This window comes from Neofelis nebulosa, chromosome 13 (assembly GCF_028018385.1).
Source record: "Neofelis nebulosa isolate mNeoNeb1 chromosome 13, mNeoNeb1.pri, whole genome shotgun sequence".
NCBI classification, from domain to species: domain Eukaryota; kingdom Metazoa; phylum Chordata; class Mammalia; order Carnivora; family Felidae; genus Neofelis; species Neofelis nebulosa.
The window spans coordinates 64,622,180-64,643,912 of record NC_080794.1 but is presented as its reverse complement, the minus strand read 5'-3'; the positions used below and the strand labels follow the sequence as shown (position 1 = coordinate 64,643,912).

The 21,733-nt window shown below is 38.0% G+C and overlaps 1 protein-coding gene across 7 annotated transcripts in view; it reads right to left on the bottom strand.

Moving 5' to 3' along the window:
- The window catches only part of BTRC (beta-transducin repeat containing E3 ubiquitin protein ligase), a 183,782-nt gene that overhangs the window by 49,887 nt on the left and 112,162 nt on the right, over positions 1 to 21,733 (bottom strand). For all 7 annotated transcript variants that reach the window (XM_058697540.1, XM_058697538.1, XM_058697537.1 and 4 more), the window contains one exon: positions 18,961 to 19,050. In XM_058697540.1, coding sequence (XP_058553523.1) covers positions 18,961 to 19,050 — 90 coding nt within the window. The remainder of the gene's footprint in view (positions 1 to 18,960; positions 19,051 to 21,733) is intronic.

Here is a 21,733-nt window from a genome sequence, read left to right as displayed (position 1 = left end):
TTTTTAAAAGATTGAATTTTCTTTTTTACATTTACTTGAGAGAAAGGGAGAGAGAGAAGGAGAGACAGAATCCCAAGCAGGCCCTGCACTGTCGATGAGCTCGACATGGGGCTTGAACCCACACACCCTGAGATCATGACCTGAGCCGAAAACAAGAGTTGGATATTTAACTGACTAAGCCACCCAGGCACCTCTAAAAATACTGAATGTTTAATGCAAAGAAATGTTACCATTTTGAGTGACAGGTACACAGGTAACATTATTATTCTCTCACTTTTCTACAGGCTAAAATATTCCATAATTAAGAAATTAACACTTTAGGGGCATCTGGGTGTCTTAGTCAGTTAAGTGGCCGACTTCAGCTCAGGTCATGATCTCACAGTTCGTGAGTTTGAGCTCCACCTTGGGCTCTGTGCTGACAGCTCAGAGCCTGGAGCCTGCTTCAGATTCTGTGTCTCCCTTTCTCTCTGCCCCTCCCCTGCTCTCTCTCTCTCTCTCTCTCTCTCTCTCTCTCTCAAAAATAAACAAACATTTAAAAAAAAAAAAAAAGGGAAATTAACCCTTTAAAAGTGATAAACTTTCTCAGGGCTGACACTAAGTAGGAAGACCTAATAATGTCATATTGAAGTTTATTAACTCATTTCTTTCACGTTTATTCTCATTTCCTCCATCTACCTCTCTGTCCATAGTTCCCAGTATCTAAGATAATGTTTTCTAGAAAAATGTCAATAAATGAATGTATCTCTCTACTAAAAATCCCTTCGTGTGTTGGCAAAAAATTCTATCAGTTTAATACACCAACTTGTCTTATTTAGGGCCAATTCAAAATAGTAGGACTACATGAAGAGTCTGCAAATAGATATGAAAAATCTACTGGGATGTCTCAGCACAGTGCCCGCTTCAGATCCTCTGTCCCCCTCTCTCACTCACTGCTCCTTCCCCACTGGTGTTCTCTCTCTCAAAAATAAATAAGTGCTGGGTCAACTGATTATCACCTAACAACAAAAAACAACAACAACTCTTCACCTATACCTAATACCAAAACACACAAAAAATCAAGTGGACTGTACTCCAAATGTAAAAGGTCAAACCATTCAAATTTTAGAAGAAAACAGAATATCTTCATGACACTGGGGTAGGCACAGATTTAAGTAGAATGTAAAATACTAACTATATGTGGCAAAGATTGATATATTGGACTATACTAAAATTAAGAACCTGGGTTTCTCAGTAGACATCATTAACAAAAAGTGCAAAAGCAAGGCACGGAATAGGAGAAAATATCTGCAACACATATATCATATCAAACAAAGGACTCTGTATCCAGAATTTACATAGAACCCTTATAAATCATTAAGAAAAATACATAAAACCACATAGAAAACTGGGCAAAAGGACCCGAACAGGCATATCACATTGAAACGGTCAATGTATAAAAACATAGTCAATTTTAACTTTTAAGGGAAACTTAAATTAAAAAACACAATGTGACAGTGTGCATATATTTAACACTACTGGACTGTACACTCAGAAATGAAATCACAAAAAAACCCACAACAATGTAATGTGATTCTCCTCCTCACCATCAGAACGCTCAATGAAAAAGCCAAAAAATCAAGTGTTGGGTAACAATGGAACTTTCACTCACACACTGGCAGGAGTATAAATTGGTACTACCAGTTTGGAAATCCCAATTCCCTTCCTAGATACATACCCAATAGGATACATGTATTCATTGTATGTACTTACCGACAGATATATACAATTTTTCTGTAGTTATCAAAATCTGAAAGCACCCAAATGTTCATCTATAGCAAAATGGATAGATCGGTATAATGAAATACTACACATCAATGAAAAATTAAAAATTTACAACTATATGCAATGTGACTCTCAAAAACATTATGTTGAGTGAAATAAGTCAGACAGTAAAGAGTATGTATCATGTGATTTCATTTATATGAAGAAAAACAGGCAAAACTAATGACTGACGTTAGAAGTAAGGATAATGTTACCCTTGGGAAGGGAGTGACAAAGAGGACAGGAATGGGTTTCTGCTAATGTTCTTTTTCTTTCCGTTCTTTTTCAACAAAACAAAACAAAACAAAACAAAACAAAAAACGAAAAAAAATTCAGTGGTGAGTATTCAGGTGTGTTTTCACTTTGTGAAAATTCACTGAGCCAAATTCAGGGTCTCCTGAAAACTGTATTAGAAGGAGATGATTAGATTTATAGAAAGAGGAATGAGGGTGACTAAAGTCCTGTTTGATTATACTTAGACAGTCCTCACCCATATTTTCTGATATACAGGAAACTAAAGGAAACAGGGAGTTCTAATAAAGATTTAAATTTTTGCCATGTAACATCCTTAGCCTCCTATCTTTACTTGCGACCCCATGGCCACATACAGACAATTGTTCCCATATGCCACTACTCTGAACAAGGTTAGAGCTCCCTCTAGCACTTTTAACTAAGGAAACACCACAGGCCCTTCCAGAGCTGACACAGTTTGGCGCTGCCCATGGTTAAATGCAATATGGCGATTTTTATTTTTAATTTGCTTTAATTGTTGCTATGATATGAATAATTAATAGGCTGCCGAAGCCAGTTTTGTAAAGTTCACAATACAGAAAGCCAGGAGAGAAATATCTACTTAGAAAGGAGGCTTAAAAATGGTTATAACTGCTATAATATTAGGGAATTCAGAATATTTATTCATGATTTGTGGAAACATTATGTCTTACCAACAAAGAAACACGCTACCAAGCACTTGCTACTAAAAAATTCTTCTGGTCTTCATCTATTTTTCTCTGCATAACTGTTTTATCTATAGTACCATATAAGCAAAGTAGGTCAGTGTTAGGAGAACCTTGCTCTTCAATGGAGAAGAGAAAGGTTTGGCTGTAAACACTTAACCTAGCTCCATCTATGCTAAAGCAAGTATTTATTAGCATTAAATAACCCCCTGGACAATAGAGACCCATTCCAATTGAAGCTTGTACTCTTTTCCCATGCTAGTAAGCTTCCTTCTTTACTGACAGACACCTTAACCACTAGAAATTATGGTATCAATGCTTCCACTTAACAATGTCTACTTCGTGTTTAAATATTGCCGGAAAGTATAATTTAGGTATGTTGTAACCCTATGCAGTCCAAACAGAATTTGAGCAGGCTCTAAAAGTTCAATGATTATGGGGGCGCCTGGGTGGCGCAGTCGGTTAAGCATCCGACTTCAGCCAGGTCACGATCTCGCGGTCCGTGAGTTCGAGCCCCGCGTCGGGCTCTGGGCTGATGGCTCGGAGCCTGGAGCCTGTTTCCGATTCTGTGTCTCCCTCTCTCTCTGCTCCTCCCCCGTTCATGCTCTGTCTCTCTCTGTCCCAAAAATAAATAAAAAACGTTGAAAAAAAAAATTAAAAAAAAAAAAAAAGTTCAATGATTACGATACATACAACCATCTAGGAATGCAGCCAGAAATGAAAGAGACTTCATTTTTCATTATTGGATTTCAAATCTTCCCCACCCTGAAAGCAACAGTGCTTTTCAACACTCTTTAAAATAGAATTCAACACTTGTTAAAATATAAATACAAAACCAGCTAATAAGTAAGTTTATTGAATCAAGAAGGGAGAATGAAAGAATGAAAAGGAAGAGAACGTAAAGAGTCACGTCAAAAGTAAACTCATTTTAGTGAAGACTGTTGTGTTCTTTGTTACTCTGTATTCTAAAATTAACAAAAAAAATTTTTTAATTATGATATGAAACAAACATTTCCTTATCAACTTTTTTTTTTCTTTTTTACGCATATAGATCCCTCAAGAAGTATGTCCATAATTAAGGGAGACTTAAGCCATTTCCAAGGGGAATTTTTACCATTTTGTTTTTTAGCATTCTAAATAAAAATTAATAGAAGTCAGTAGGATATCCTCTCTCATGCTCTGGTTACATACAAGCACCTTTCTTGTATGTAAGAAAGCCCGCTATGGACATCAGTTGTGGATCTTTCTTGCACAGACCGCAAAGCCATGGTGCCATGTCACCAACTAGTTTGGTTTTACATCGTGTCTGCTGGTCACATCAACACGGCCACATTCATTCCAAGGGCAGCTCCAACTAGGGGTGAAATATTGTCTGAAAACAGTTATTCATTAACCTACTGTGAGCCTCAGTCATGACTTGTGTTTTTCTTTTTTTTTTTTTTTTTTTTAAATTTTTTTTCAACGTTTTTTATTTATTTTTGGGACAGAGAGAGAGCATGAACGGGGGAGGGGCAGAGAGAGAGGGAGACACAGAATCGGAAACAGGCTCCAGGCTCCGAGCCATCGGCCCAGAGCCTGACGCGGGGCTCGAACTCACGGACCGCGAGATCGTGACCTGGCTGAAGTCGGACGCTTAACCGACTGCGCCACCCAGGCGCCCCGACTTGTGTTTTTCTTAAAACAGGATTCACTACTGCTTCTCATTCAATTCTCCCCCTATCTGTTGGGAGCCATATATCATGAACTAGGACCAGAATGGCAGATCTAAATTAACACGACAGAAAACTATTTGATGCTGCCTCTTGGTTTCTCCTCTTCACCCTCTTCTGTGGCATCCAAATGCTTCAGAACCCTGGCATTAATTAAGCAACAGTTTTATTACACATAATCAAAGTCTGCAAAGAAAAGCCTAACAGACAGCAAGAGGACATTACAAGGTTCAATTAACAGTTTTACTTTTTTGTGGTTGCTAATTGAGGTATTTTTAATTTTTAGCATCTCACATGGAATGCTGAAAAGGAAAATACCGTAAGTGCGAGTGAAGATTACAAACCTAAAATGTATTACTGTATCATAATTTTATACAACCAATTTGCATCCTTCTGTGTTTTCCAAATCCTGGCTACTTGATGGTAAATTCTTAACATCTAATAGGCACCATAGAGAACTTTTTAGGTAACCTCCCCACTGCACCCTTACTTCCATGTACTAAAACTCACCATCCATCCTTATTTTGATGTACTAAAATTCACAAACGACAGTAATTGAAAGTACATGGCCATGGGGCCAGTCTGGGTTCAAATTCCAGTTCTGCAACATAACTTGGGCAAGGTGCTTGATCTGAGTAGTAATGTATTTGTATGTAAAATGGGGTTGTATGCTTAATGAGACTGTTGTGAGGATTTAAGTGAGAGTGTAATACCCGTAACACAGTGTCTGACCCACTGTAAACATTCAGTGAAAGTAATGGTGCAAAAGGCTATCAAATATGATAACAATATTAATATTTTATTTTTTTTATTTATTAAAAAAAATTTTTTAATGTTTATTTATTTTTGAGCAAAAGGGTAGATAGAGCGTAAGTGGGGGAGAGGTAGAGAGAGAGGGAAACACAGAGTCCAAAGCAAGCTCCAGGCTCCAGGCTCTGAGCTGTCAGCACAGAGCCCGACACAGGGTTCAAACCCACAAACCGCGAGATCATGACTTGAGGGGAAGTCGGACACTTAACCAACTGAGCCACCCAGGCACCCCAACAATCTTAATATTTTAAAGAACGTATTTCACAATTTATTTTGTTTAGAAGTCAATTAGACTCAACAAATATAATCTGAGAATCTACCTTTTGCCAAGTGAAAATTAGTTCCATTCAAACTCTACAATGAAGGCAATTTACTTCTGCATACCATTTGCCTTACAAAAATAACCTGTATCACACATTTTCAATTGAGGGAAAGCACGGAGTAAAAATCTAAGGCTCAAACTTTTGGAGTTTCAAGAGCACTAAATAATAGTATTACTTGGCAGTCAACAACCTAAAGAGTTGACGAAAACATTAGTTTAAAAAAGCTCTCACTTAGGGGCACGTGGGTGGCTTAGTCGGTTAAGCGTCTGACTTCAGCTCAGGTCATGATCTCATGGTTCGTGAGTTCAAGCCCAGCGTCAGGCTCTGTGCCAACAGCTCAGAGCCTGGAGCCTACTTCAAATTGTGTGTCTCCCTCTCGCTGTGCCTCCCCTGCACACTCTGTTGCTCTCTCTCAAAAATAAATAAATATTTTGGGGCGCCTGGGTGGCGCAGTCGGTTAAGCGTCCGACTTCAGCCAGGTCACGATCTCGCGGTCCGTGAGTTCGAGCCCCGCGTCAGGCTCTGGGATGACGGCTCGGAGCCTGGAGCCTGTTTCCGATTCTGTGTCTCCCTCTCTCTCTGCCCCTCCCCCGTTCATGCTCTGTCTCTCTCTGTCCCAAAAATAAATAAAAAACGTTGAAAAAAAAATTAAAAAAAAATAAAAAAAATAAATAAATAAATAAATATTAAAAAAAAAAAAAAAAAAGCTCTTAGAATTTACCCTTATTGCATGTTCTCATGTTAAAATGTTGAGACAATGGCTATTAGTGTTCCAGTCTAGACTACTCAAGTTTACATTACTCAGTAGCCAAACCTTTCAAAAGCATCCTCTATTCACAAAACTGCCCATGAAATCTACTGGGATTTAGATACATGTAGTGCCTACACCTACTCCTTAATGTCCATAACTGATATCTAAAAGATAGCTGTATTTCCTGGACTTAATTTCAGAACCCACTACTTTTCCTTAAATACTGCCCAGAGAAAAAGTTAAAAGAAACTCTCCCAACCTATCGATTTCAAAGTCTTGAAAAATGACAGTACACGAATGTGACACAAAATACGTAAAGTAAGATTCGAGGAAACGGTTTTTTTTTTTTTTTAAGTTCCCTAATTCAACTATCAGGTTGTAAGTGTTCCAATCACAAGAAAATACACAAACTGTAAAAGAACCTCACACATAGATGTAAATGAAGCCACTCTTTAGGTCGCCCATTAATCCACAAGTGGCATATTCATCTTATTTACAGTATTATACCCCCTGCCACGATATTCCATTACAGAGTCACGCTACACACTCCGTAGTTAACACTGTAGGAACCATCTCTGTTTAAACCTGGTTTTCTCTGTATATTTCCCTTTTGGTTGGCTCTGAGGTTTAAAAAAAAAAAATCTTTACAATTAAATTTCTTAGGCTAGCAGATATTCCAAGAAAATGTGTATAAAGTATACACATCTTATACATGTGTATAAAGATGTGATGTCTGGGGGCGCCTGGGTGGCGCAGTCGGTTAAGCGTCCGACTTCAGCCAGGTCACAATCTCGCGGTCTGTGAGTTCGAGCCCCGCATCGGGCTCTGGGCTGACGGCTCGGAGCCTGGAGCCTGTTTCCGATTCTGTGTCTCCCTCTCTCTCTGCCCCTCCCCCGTTCATGCTCTGTCTCTCTCTGTCCCAAAAATAAATTAAAAACGTTGAAAAAAAAAATTAAAAAAAAAAAAAAAAGATGTGATGTCTGTCCTATAAAATGTAATTACATTTAGTTCCTTCTTCCAGAAATATTTCTTTTTTTTATTTATTTATTTTTTTTTTTTATTTTTTTATTTTTGGGACAGAGAGAGACAGAGCATGAACGGGGGAGGGGCAGAGAGAGAGGGAGACACAGAATCGGAAACAGGCTCCAGGCTCCGAGCCATCAGCCCAGAGCCTGACGCGGGGCTCGAACTCACGGACCGCGAGATCGTGACCTGGCTGAAGTCGGACGCTTAACCGACTGCGCCACCCAGGTGCCCCTTCCAGAAATATTTCAACGTTCCTGTTTGTCATGGTCTCTGTGCTCCGTGTGCACAAGTACTTACATATTCTTGTAAGTCTGAGCATGAAATTTATGTCAACCGTAACTATCAAACACTTCTTTCTATTAGAGAATATGCAGGGAGATTTTATTTGTGTGCACATGCTAATAGCCATGTTTGCTCGCTTTTTTTTTCTTTTTTTTACCATTTATTTTGAGAGAGAGCGTGTGCACACAAGCAGGGGAGAGGCAGGAAAGAGAGGGAGACAGAGAATCCCAAACAGGCTCCGTGCTGTCAGCACAGAGCCCGATGTGGGGCTGGATGTCATGAATAGTGAGATCATGGCCTGAGCAGAAATCAAGAGTTAGACGCTTAACCGAGTCAGCCAGGTGCCCCTGTTTGCTTTTTGTTTTCATTTGCTTTCAATAAACCTGTTTCTTTTTAATAAATCACTCCTCTCCCAAGTTTCCCCTCTCCTCTCTGAAACAGGACTTTAATGTCCAGCTATTAATTCTGATATCCTCACCATGTCTTTGCAATCACCAAATTATCCAGAAGCACGTAAACCATATAAAAATATTTACTGAAATGTAATCAGAGCCAGAGTTTTGAAGCCTTAAGGGACATTTTTTTTAACTGCCAAAATTAATTACCAAGCTGAATCAGGAAAAATAAATTTTTGGTATAAAAGGACTGCCAATACATACTTACAATGTAAATCCTGACACAGAAAGTAGGATGAGATCTGTATTCCAAAACAACTTTTTTTTTTTAACGTTCATTTATTTTTGAGAGAGAGAGAGAGAGAGAGTGAGAGAGAGCGTGCGCATGCACGCACACAAGCACGCGTGAACGGGGGAGGGGCAGGGAGAGAGGGAGACACGGAATCCGAAGCAGGCTCCAGGCTCTGAGCGGTCAGCACAGAGTCCATTGCAGGGCTCAAACTCATGAACTGAGAGATCATGACCTGAGCCTAAGTCGAACACTTATCTGACTGAGCCACCCCAGCGCCCCTCAAAACAACTTCTAAAACAATAAGGTGTGAGTGACCACACTGAACCGGCTGTATTGGACTCATACTGTCCCTCTCATTTAACGTGTAGAACTATGAATGGAACATGGAGCCATGAGGTCATCTTAGATACGTTAGAGACCTTTGTTTACAAGGCAAGTGATTATTATTGAGTAAGCATTTAAAATTACATAGAATTATTGACTAAGTAGCCCAGAATAGAGATAGTTAAGTCTTCTGAATATCGTACTTGGCTCAGGTCAGTCAGAACAACGTATTTTACAAGCAGTAAAGGAGGCAGGGGAGATGAAGAAATAACATTTGCTAGCTGTCAAAAGTGTTACAGAAATCAAATGGCGAAAAGCTATAGGTGGTTTGTAGTGTGAGGCCAATTGTAATGGTAGGAGAGAGATACAGAGGGCCTCCAAATATTATTTGAAAGGCAACAAACCTGGTCTAGTATAGAAATGACTCTGAAGTCAGGGAGATCTGAGTTGAAAACTTGACCTTACAACTTAAAGATGTGAAAACCTGGGAAAAGACTTAACTTCTCTAAGTTTCAGGTTCCTTATCTATAAAATAGGGGTTATATATCCATCGTATCAGGTTCGCGTAAGGACTGAAATAGGTAACACAGCTAGCACTATAGTGTCTAAACATAGGGCTTAGTAAATATTAACATACCCTCTCTCCTCCTCAAACTTTTGGGTAGCAAAATACAAAGCTGAAAGAAAAAAAAAGACAAACGTCTTCCATCCTGAAGGTACATGAGAAAAAACGGGACATTTTCCAATTCTTTAAACAGGAACATATCCCAAAACCAAAAAGCAGGTGGATGGAGAACTTAGAAAGGATCATAACAGCCTCAGAGATTCAGCTGATTCCACACACGAGAACTCCAAAAGACTAGACTAATGAAAACTTCTCTACAGTGAACCCGACTGATGAGACTTGGAATTAGTAGAATTTAAGGTGACTTGGTAATTCTAGCTCTGTTAGGAAACTAAAAAGGAGTTTCTTGGTCATTCAGCCAGTTAGACATTTCTGTAATTACTAATATAAAAAAATATGCCCTCGTCTATTTTAACACTAATCTTGAGTAGCAAATCTTACTGGAAAAGAACTCTGACAAGAACAAATATTGGCAAGGTCACTAGGTCAGATGGAAATCCAGAATCATAGGAAAAAAGGAGAAAAATACCAATCTTATTTGGTAGAAAGTTGGTATCGAGTAGAATAGTCATTTAAATTCATAGCTCATTTGCCTTACAAGCTGGAGTCATGAAACAAGAATAAGATTTTACACGTATGGATCCTGAGCTCATGGGTACTGAAAGGTTCAAAAGGAGAGCTCCGGTTTCACAAGCTTTGTAAGTGATCTATTTACACCATATGACTAAGAACATATCCTTGGACAACTTATGAGCCCAGGCTTCTGAAACTGCCAAATTAGGAGAAAGGAGAATAAACAGCCACAAAAATCCATAAAAGCGGTAAGTAAAAAATGTTTCTTCAGATTAAGGAATATAGAAAAATATCATGCAAAATTCTAACAAGTGGGCTTTAAAATATTAATATGCACAGTAGCACCATTCTCTTAAAGAGTGTGTTGGGGGTAGGGGAAGTCCTAGAAACTATTTTGTATTAAGTCACTGATCCTAAAATACTGAGTAAGAGTATTTTCAGGAACAGTGATCAATCAACAAACAAAAACAAAAACAAAAATAAGGTTTCTGACAGAATTCCAAAAGCTATACTGAAGATTTGGGGGGGTGGGGGTGGGGAGAGGACTAGGGAGATGGGTAGTGAAGTGCCTTTATTCTATGGGTTTTACATAGGGCTACAATAGCAGGGACTTACATTCTGTAAATACCTTAAGGTTGCAAGGCTAGAATCTCCATTAGTTATACAAATTATGAAGAAAGTCCTATTAACTATGATGATAAAAGATATTACACCTAACCTCAATATTTCATACAACAGTCTCTTTATTGTTAATTCTGTACTCAGAAGGGTGCCTGATAACTGGCTTTTATGTATTAGTACTTTATCTTAAAGTTTATTTATTTCTTTTGTGAGAGAGAGAGACAGAGAGAGAGAGAGAGAACACGAGCAGGGGAAGGGCACAGAGAGATGGAAAGAGAGAATCCTAGGCAGGCTCCGCACTGTCAGTGTGGAGCCTGAACTCATGAACTGCGAGATCGTGACCTGAGCCGAAAACAAGAGTTGGATGCTTAACCGACTGAGCCACCCAGGTGCCCCATATGTACTAGTACTTTAAATAAATGTCTAAGTCACTTAATTGTTAATATAAAAAAAACAAATTTATTTTATATATGCTTGGAAGATAACTGGATTCATTTACATAGCTTACATTATATTTCTGCTTTCACTGTAAGCAACTAAAAGCATAAAGATTAAAATACTAAAAACCTCATACCTTCCCCAAAGTTAAAGCCTGTCAAAACAGGCCTAGAAAACAGGCATTGATTTGGCAGAGAAAATCTGGCTCATTAATACCTTCCATGGCTTTATACCACATTTTCCAATATTACAGCGATAATTAACAAGGTTTCAATTTTAGTATAACTGAGCTTTAAATGGATGAATCAGCCTTTAGTCTGTTGCTACATAGATTTCACCCTCTCTTCCTCCTATAAATACCATACTTTATTGATATTCAATTCTTAATTATATAAATTGAAATAACACACTCAACACTGATAAGTCAACAGCACGGTGGGGGGCGGGGTGGGAGGGGAGACAGTGATTTTCCTAATAAACAGAATCAGGAAAGGGACACAATTTAAATATGCCATAGCTTCCTGCCTAGACTTTGCTCCTCTTTCAAACAACTCAAAGTGACAAAAGTTTTCCAGACCAGAAAACTCTGATGCTACTTGCAAGAAAAACTCTACATATTGGAGGGGCTGAATGGTGGGAGGTCGACAAAGCAGACCTTTTAAAATGTAAATTCTTTGGGGCGCCTGGGTGGCTCAGTCGGTTAAGCGTCCGACTTCAGCTCGGGTCACGATCTCGCGGTCCGTGAGTTCGAGCCCCGCATCGGGCTCTGGGCTGATGGCTCAGAGCCTGGAGCCTGCTTCCGATTCTGTGTCTCCCTCTCTCTCTGCCCCTCCCCCATTCATGCTGTGTCTCTCTCTGTCTCAAAAATAAATAAACGTTAAAAAAAATTTAAAAAAAAAAAAAATAAAAAATAAAAAAATAAAATGTAAATTCTTTGCTTACTTAACTTAAAAAAAAAAAAAATCAAAAGTTAAAACCCAATATGCAATGCCAAAGACAGTATACTGGTAATCAAAATCCTAAATGACCCCTGAAAGAATTACAGCCTATAGATGACAAACACATCAACTATATTTATGATATTACTTTGGAAAGCAGGCAGTATTTGTTGAAGTCTGTAAACAAGCTCCAGAATGGAAACACGATGCCTATATACAGCAAGAGAAGTATGATATAAAACCCACTGATTTTTCTTTTTATTCTTTCCCCTTTCAGGAATTGTGCCTGGCATTGTGCAGCTGTGGTGCTGCCTTCTTCACTCCCTGCATTTCCAATCTTGCTAATTAAAAGGTTGATCACAGAACAATGCTCTTCTCATTAATTTCAGTGTTCCGATTGGGCAGGATCCCTGCTTACCCCACCTGATCTTTTCACACTACTGAAGTTAATGTGACAAGAGCCCGAAGATGGATTACCTGCTGCCATATTGCCCATCGCCTCCAATCAGGAGCTATCTGTGTAAACTGATTGTTCTAATTTGCTCTCATTATTTTTACAATATCAGGAGAAAATAACGCACACAGCTCACTGTCAAAGCCATGAAAATCAGCCATTAGTTAAACCCAGACACTGAGTGGCTTTATTAGAGGCACTGCAGTTTATTGATGTAGCTCCAGTCAAACAAGGCAGCATTTGCTTCAGTGGAAGGAAATGTTTATACTGAAAGTAAATATTTATTGTAATAATACCCACAGCAACATGATATTTTGAATAATCCTGTTCTTATTTCAGAAGCCTTGTTTTGACACAAATTAACAACAATGAAGAGTTGGGTTGGCATAAGAAAGCAGATAACATTTAATACAGACTCAGTAGCATGAAAATCTGTCTATTAACTCAGATCTATGAGCACTCCTCACCTCCTATACCTTGTATAAATAAACTTGATTCTGTGACTACCAACCCTAATCAATCAATAAATAATGGAGGTTCTCCTCTGCTCCACACAACAAATATTTTTCCCAAACAGAAATGTTATGACTTAGGAATCAAAATTATTTCTATAATGATCATACAGGTACAGTTTTAAATAAGAATAACTGCATTTTTGTACAATGTAAGCATTCAACAAGAAAGATTCCTAATCCTAGCATCATAGACATTCACAATATATTGCAGAATAGAAAATAAGCAATGTAGTAAAGCCAGCTAAGCAAACAAGCTGGGTTTTAAACCCTTCAGTAAGAGATGGTTTCTTAAACCGGAAGGCAGAACTCTACAGAAAGGTTTGATATTCAATGAGATGAGATCTTTAAAAGATTTATTTTGGGCACAAAGGAAATATATTTTCCTGTTGTAAAGAAAATGATAAACTCTAGAAGAAAAGATTTAAACTTGGCATTTTTAGTCTCGCCTGGCTATGAACAATTTTGTAAAAATGTTAACTAAATGGTGCCTGAACAGCATTTGGGGGGCCGGTAAAGGCGGGTATAAATAATAGAAACTGACGCCTTTTAAATAAAGGAATTTAGTCCATACACTCTTCCCCCTCCTCCACTTTAGTACTGAAGGAAACATGGCTTCCTCCTGTTTTCTTTCTACACTAAGATTCCTAGGTAATGTGAAGGCAAGAGTATGCCCTTCTTGCTGCTCCCCTTTTAATGGCCACTTTTCTTTCTCTAAGAAACGTGTGCCATGCTTTTCTCCTTAAAATTCCTGCACTAAAAGACTGCACCATACTGCACTCCGCAAAACGTGCTGATGGCGCCAATTACAAGCCCCCAGCCGAACGCTCCAGCCCCCACCATTCGGGCAGATTTATGCGGACTCTTGCCGACGTTATTACAAGTCAGAGTTTATTGGGAAATTGTTACATTATGCGGAGTGTCTAACAAATTGCTTATGCTGCTATAATTGGATTACAACAGCCGCTTGCTCCCACCGGTAAGATTAGGCAAGTAGGACTCCTGCCGATCTCTGAGCGTTAGCAGTAATTTTATTTGCCTTGCCTCTCTCTTTCCTAACAACATGCCTCTCTCCCTGCCAGCTGTCTGCTGAAAAGGCACAGGCTTGTTCCTTGGCCCTAACAATGCAATTACAGCCCCGCAGATCGCACTGTTTGTGCATTAAGTACAGAGCCAAAACGAGGCGAATTGATCGTTTGACTTTTGGAGAAGCCATGTGATCTCTCGGTGCGGGTGATCCGACATGCATCAGCAGGCAATACTGCAGTCAGTTCCTGATGAAGAACTTTCTTCCTTCACCCCTCTCTCTCCCAACCTTTCCTTTTTCACTGAGGAAAACACTGACTGGGCTCATCTCCTGCTAATCTAGACCGATCCACAAAGACAGGCTTAATCTTATTAGCTCCCTGGCTAGACAGAAATGTGAATAGGTTCTAGCATCTTGAAGTGCCTCGGTCAGATCTAGTGGTTCCCAACAGTTGAACCAATGCTGCTATCTTTAAAAAAAAAAAAAAAAAAAAAAAAAAAAAAGGTTCATAAAGAGTTCACTAAGGAAAATAAGTTTACACAAACAACGTAGTTCAAAAGAACCACACAAAGTTTTGGGTTCTGGCCAATAAAACTGCCTTGGAAAGGCTTTGAAGCTCTATCTTCAAGGGCCCATCAAGAATCAGCACTGAAACCCATGTCTGCCTTTCTCTGCAGATCTGCTCTGCTGGAAGATGCTGGTGTCCAACATGTAGAATCAACACAGCTGACTTTAGGCTTCTAACAGCCAGTCTGATATCCACTCAAGGCAAAGTTTTACACATACTCTGTTGACAGCTTTCTGCTTCTTGTTTCTTTCTCCTGTATGTTTAGCAATGAGTGCAGTTAGTAAGGAGACTATATAGGCAGTTCTCTCATTCAAGGGCATAGTTCAAGATTCTCAATGGGGTCTGGACTTTTTTTTGTTTTCCTTTTGAAATTAATGCTCTTGAAATGGTTAAACATGACTTTTAATTTTATCGAATTAATATAGACCAGGATTCCTGTTTACAGTTTCCTCTCCAATGGCATATGCTACTTAAGGTTCCTGAAGATGATTATACAACAAATGTGCCGTCAATCAGCTGATCCATTTTGGTGTCCCTCGTCAGTACTCCTAAATATCATGTACATCTAGAAGGTGTATTCTTGCATCTTCAATCTGACAAACACACAAACTCTTGTCTATAATAATGGTCCTTGATTCTATTATTCTATTATTACCTGAAAGCGAGCTGGGAAATGTCACTTTACTAGTATTTCTCAGAACCTCTCTATAACTCCCATTCACACATTAAAATCATATGAACATCTGTAAAATGAAAGAAAAAAAAATAGTACTTCTGAACTTTATTCCTGCCTTTTTGAAACGGCAATATGCCTAATGTGTAACACATTAACATGCCGGAGTTTTTCCAACCTTATTGGCCTCAATGATATGGTTCCATGTTAATATATTCTCCACAAAGCTAATGTTTAGACCCGACAGAGAGGCCTGTGCAAAGAATGGACCATCTGACATGCTACTTGTGGAACAGTATGTTAAAGAAGCCTGTTAACATGTAGTTTAAAACTCAAAAGAAACTCTGAACAGCTGAAATGCCTTATAAATAGCGCAGACCCAGAGGAAGTGCAAACGTCTGCATTGTGAATTGTAGATCTTAATTACCGACAATGGCTGGTACAGCAAGTAGCACGGAAAAAAAGTGAAACAGTTGCACTGTTCATGGTTGGCAATAATTCTTCAGGAAAATATTTACTATCAATCAGTTATGAGAAAAGGGACTCTGTGCTCGTAAAACAGCACGTTGCTTCTCATACCAGGACCATTTTGCTTCAGCATAATCTGAATTTAAACAGCTTGTTTCCTGCGGATATAATTTTGGAAATAAATAAAACAAGTCTTCTATCAAAATCTGGAGTGAGTGGAAAGGAACATCACATTTTTCTGTCTCAGTCAGTTGCAAACAGATTATTAGTCTCAAGTAAAAAACAGTAACAACAAACAACTACAATACAGAACATCTACAAAGGACTACTGAAGAGGTTTGTTTTCCAAACATAAAGAGGCATAACTTCTCCCACCTGGGCAGGTATGTCGGTAGCTGTGTTCAAACAACTCAATTTTAATTCTGTGCATGCATGTATGTGTAAAAAGTAAATTGGGAAAACCCTGAACCCAAAATTTTCAGTAATATTTAAATATAAAGTCACCAACAAGATAACATAAAAAAGTAATGCTCTTCATTTTTCTAGTTAGCTTTCTTTACCAATTAAAAAACATCATGAAGGTTGACAATTAGGTACAATGTAATTATTGATTTTAAAGACTAAGCCGGCAGTCAATAATGACTGTCCATTTAAAGCTACAATAAATACAGAGCTCATCATGTTCCAAACAAATCTCATGAACTACAGACCTATAATTAGAAAGAAAAGAAGGCTTTGGAAGAAAATAAAAGATATTTCAATGCCTCCAAATGTTACTTAGACCAGGTTATACTGATAAAATGACCCCATTTTTATTTTTAAATCTTTTCCTAGGTCTCATTCTTCAAGTTAGAGATTCAGATTATTATTAACCTAGAGTGGCCGTAGTTTTTCTTACCACTTTGTTTTCTTGTATTCTAAAGAGGACGAATGGGCCCGTTTTCATAGACCTATTATAAAACATTTATTGCAAGCTATTTCTGCCAAAGAAGAGTCACATACTATGTACTACAGGGTCTGAACTTAACAACTTTGCTGTTTTTCAGGGAATAACTGGTATTGATGTCTTCTCTAAAACTCATAATAAACAATATTCAATTATAGTAACTACTATTTTCACCCAAATCAAAGTCACTCATCAGAATTAGCTGCTTTGCGCTAGAGGAAAAAATGGTTGACAGCACTATATTATAGGTGCTCTCACATGGAGATGGTTGGACATTCAAGGCCACTCGGGAGTACGGTCTGAATCAACAACGGACACCTGTACCAAGTTAAAAACCACTGCAGCCATATCAAATGTAGCAGATGAAACTACTCAGTTAAGGGCTAAAGGTGAAGAGCAGGAAACAGGACAAGCTTGTAGACCTACAAAAATAATGGCAAGTCATTACCTTTCACAGGTCAAGCAATAAATGAGGCCAACAGAAACAGCACAGAATCATGAGGTACACATAACATATGTAAATAGAAAAGGGAAAACTCTTACGGAAGGGAAATAGAAAAGGAAAACTCCTCACGTTACTGGTACCTGCTGGAGGCTGTTACAAGAAAGACATAATTTTAGCTACGTGTTTTTATTTGCCATTGATCAGCTAATTATTTGGCTCAAATCTGAAGCAATGAACCAGAAGCCAGGATGTGGGCCAACAAAAGGAACCAGAAAGTTAGGTAGGTTCCAACAGGAAATGATAGAAATCATTATTAAATTAGGGTATTTAAGGAGACGATGAAAGGATCTAAGTGTCAGAATAATGTTAAAATAAGCAAGAGTGGGATGAGAGGGTCACCATCTGGGAGCAAAGGAAACAGACAGATGAGCAGCAATGAGCAAACTTATTTCCTCACCCAAGAGCACAGAAGAAATTATGCCATTGTGCCAGATGCCAGAAGATTTCTAACCATGCACCACTGAAGTACAGGGTGGGAGAAAAACAAAACAAAACACATCATACAGACACACACCAACATGACTATATAGCTTAGAAATCCTGGCTTACAAAGTATGGAGAAACAAAAGGAACAGATGCTCACTTGGCCAGCTCTCAATGAAACTCATTAAAATTGTCACCCTGTCCTTGGATCGGTGCTCATGCTAAGATTTTACCTTGTTTAGCCAGAAGTCACCCACTTGTGATGAAACTGAGCAATGTGGCCAAAAAGGAGGAAGATTATTTTTAGAGGCCCAAATAATTGGTCCCCCATTTCAATGTACAAATGCCAGACACAAAATAGGGTCAATTAGCACTTGTTAGTTGTGACTAAGTGGCTGAAAAAATAAATACATGTAATTTATTATTTTCATATTTTACAGCAAGTTACTAAGACACTCTAATTTAGGAGACACTTAACCAACGTTTTAAACTATAATTTTAAATAAATTCTGACACTTATTATATGGATCATTTCTAATGGTTATAGTTAGTATGATTTCAGTTGATTAAGTAGGTCCAGTGACTATGTTTTACGAAAGAAAATAAAAATAATAAAAAATATTGCTGTCCTTTGATTTTTTAGTAAAGGATGGAGACTACCTGATTACCAGGTCTGGCTCTAATAATAATAGCAAGTAACTGAAAGCCTTAGTATAATAAGATAGACTAAACTAAAGTAGTTAAAGTTGGAAATGTTGTAACAGTGACAAATCCCTGAATAGCTATTAAAACAATAATTTTGCATATATGCAAAGTAAAAGTCTAGAAACCGAGCCCATACTGGAATTTTACTTAGTCCTGGAATAATCAAAATGCCTGATATCGAAATTTAGGTCAAAGTTCCTAACTAATTAGAGATACTTGAAAGATTTGAGCCATAGTTAATGTAATTATTAGATCATAAGATCTCTAATGTGTGATTAATTTTATCTCTGTAGATATACATACATTTTGTGCACGAGAAAAGGTAGAGCATATGCACGATAAAACATACTTGTACACTCAGATCAAAATCACCAAAAGCAATATTTCTATCTTTAGCCATTCAATAAATAATAATAGTATTATAATAACTGGATTTTCTATAGTGTATCTCACAATCCTTGCAATGGATACCCTATACTTAATTACATTTAAAACCCATGAACAACCTTATGAAAGTAATTGTATATTTTCTTTCATGAATCTTATTTATTTGTAATAATCCATAACTAGTGTCAAGTAACAAATGTGAATTCGACTGAAGTGTGACCAGAATGCATAATCAAAAGATTCTTTTGCAACTGAAAAGATGGAGACTCCAACTTGCAATCTGCTTTGGATAAAATGATGTCTCCTGTATTTTTTTTTTAAATATAAAATCTTGTGATGATCTTTAATAGCAATATGATATAAAGATGTTTACAGATAAAGCACTGTTAAGATGCGGTATAATGCATATTGATGAGTAATATTACTTACTTTGGCCACACAATTTTCAGTCTTCATAGCAGTGCTTGCTAGACATACTGTTTCTTGGTTTAAGCAGAGTCTGGCACAGCTGTTGTAAGTCTGTAATGAGAATTTTTTGGAAACAGGTTTAAATATTAAAATGCTGTCATATACAGTTTTCAAATTTTGTTCCACTTCTCAAAATCAACGTACAAATAGACCTATGTATAAATTCCAGATTTATGCGAACTGGAAACAAGGTAGACAACAGGAAGCAAAGAAAGTGAGAGCCCACAAGAGCCAATGATGAACTCATGAACAAGTATGTAAGCAGCAGTGATCTGCTGGAAGGTGATGGGGCTATTCAAAAACGTGCAAAGAACTTAAACAGACATTTCTCTGAAGAAATACAAATGGCCAACAAGCACATCAGCTCAGAAATGAAACCACAATGAGATACCACTTCATACCCACTAAGATGGTTACTATTAAAAACCAGAAAACAGTAAGTGTTGGCAAGGATGTGGAACGATTGGAACCATTGAGCACTGCCGGTGGGAATGTAAAAGGCTACAGCTGCTGTGGATGACAGCATGGTAATGGTTCCTCAAAAAATTAAAATTAGAATTACCATATGATCCAACAATGCCACTTCTGGATGTATACCCAAAAGAATTGAAAGCAGTCTTAAAAAGATATTTCTACATCCATGTTCATAGCAGCATTATTCACATGGAAGCAACCCAAATATCCACTAACAGATGAAGGGACAAGCAAAATGTGGCATGTACATCAATGGAATAGTATTCAGCCGTAAAAAGGAAGGACATTCTGGGGCACCTGGGTGGCTCAGTCGGTTAGTCACTGGACACTTGATCTTGGCTCAAGTCATGATTTCATGGTTCATGAGATCGAGCTCTGCGTCCAGCTCTGTGCTGACAGCACGGATCGTGCCTGGGAGTCTCTCTCTTCCTCTCTCTCTGCCCCTCCCCTGCTCTCTCACTCTCTGTCTCGCTCTCTCTCAAAACAAATAAATAAACATTAAAAGAAAGTTAAAAAAAAAAAAAAAAGGAAGAACATTCTGACATATAGGACAATATGGATGAACCTTGAGGACATTATGGTAGGTGGAATAAGCTAGTTACAAAAAGATAAATACTGATAAGTGGTTGCCAGAGGCTGGTATAGAGTTTCAGTTTTACAAGATGAAAAGAATTATGGGGATGGATGGTGGTGACAATTACATAATAATGTAAATATATTTAATCCACTGAACCGTACATTTAAAATGATTAAGAGGTTGTTATGTTACATGGATTTTACCACAATCTGAAAAAATGGTAAGCAAACATTATTAATAACTGGCCAATATAGTAAAACAATGTTTTCTTGTAGTCTAAGTTTTAATTGATGGTACAAATCATGGTTCTCAAACTTTAGCATGCATCAGAGTCATCTGGAGGGCTTGTTAAAACACAGATTGTTAGGTCCCATCCCCAGGCTTCTGAGAATTTGCATTTATAACAAATCCCCAGTTGGTATGAATGCTGTTGGTTTAGGAACACTCTTTGAGAACTACTATGCTGGAGAACCATATGTGTTGGAATTAAAGAGAAAAATCTTAAGACACAGGCGATCTCAGGGTGCCTGGATGGCTCAGTTGGTTGAGCGACTGGTTTCGGCTTAGGTCATAATCTCACGGTTTGTGAGTTCGAGCCCCACGTTGGGCTCTGTGCTGACAGCTCAGAGTCTGGAGCCTACTTCTGATTCCGTGTCTCCCTCTCTCTCTGCCCCTCTCCAACTCGTGCTCTGTCTCTCTCTGTCTCAGAAATAAACGTTAAAAAAATTTTTTTTAAAAAAAGACGTAAGCAATCTCTCATAACCAACAATAGCAAAGAATCCATTTTTTAAATTCTAGATTTACACAGTAGTTGCAAAAATAAGTTCCTGTATACCCTCCCCCAGCTTCCCCTTATGTTAATGTCTTATGTAACCACAAAAGACTTACCAAAGTAAATTAACATGGTACAATATAAAGAATTTATTTTTAGTTTCACCACTTTTCTCACCAATATCCTTTTATTATTCAGGATCTCCCCCCACCCCCCACCCCGGTTTATTTTGAGATGGGGAAAGGGGCAGAGAGAAATTAAGAGAGAGAATCCCAAGCAGGCTCCATAACAGATGCAGGGTTCAAACTCATGAACCGTGAGATCATGGCCCGAGCCAAACCCAAGAGTCAGACCCTTAACCAACTGAGCTACCCAGGCAGAACCTCTGTTCAGGATCTAACCTAAGATCCCACATTGAATTTAGTTACCATGTCTCCTTAGTATCCTCTAATCTGTGACAATTTCAGTCTTATCTTTTATGATTATGACACTTCTGAAGAGAACTGATTAATCTATATAATGCCTCTCAATCTGGCTTTGTCTCATGTTTTCTCACGATCAGATGGAAGTTATACATTATTGGGAATAATACCACCCTAAGAGATGTGCCCTTCTCAATGCATCAAGTAAGTCAGGAGGTATGTTAATAAGTATTTATAGTGATGTTAACCTTTATCACTTGCCTAAGGTCATGTCTGACAAGATTTTCCATTATAAGTTTATTATTCTTCCTTTGGGAATTACTAAATATATTGGGGGAGATATTGAGACTATGCAAATATACTGTTTCCGTTTCAACTTCAGCCTGCTAATTTTAGCATCTACTGGTAGATCTTGCCTATGGTAATTTTTAGTGTAGTGTTCTGACAGTGATTTTTTTTAAAATTTATTTTTATTCTTTTAAGTTTATT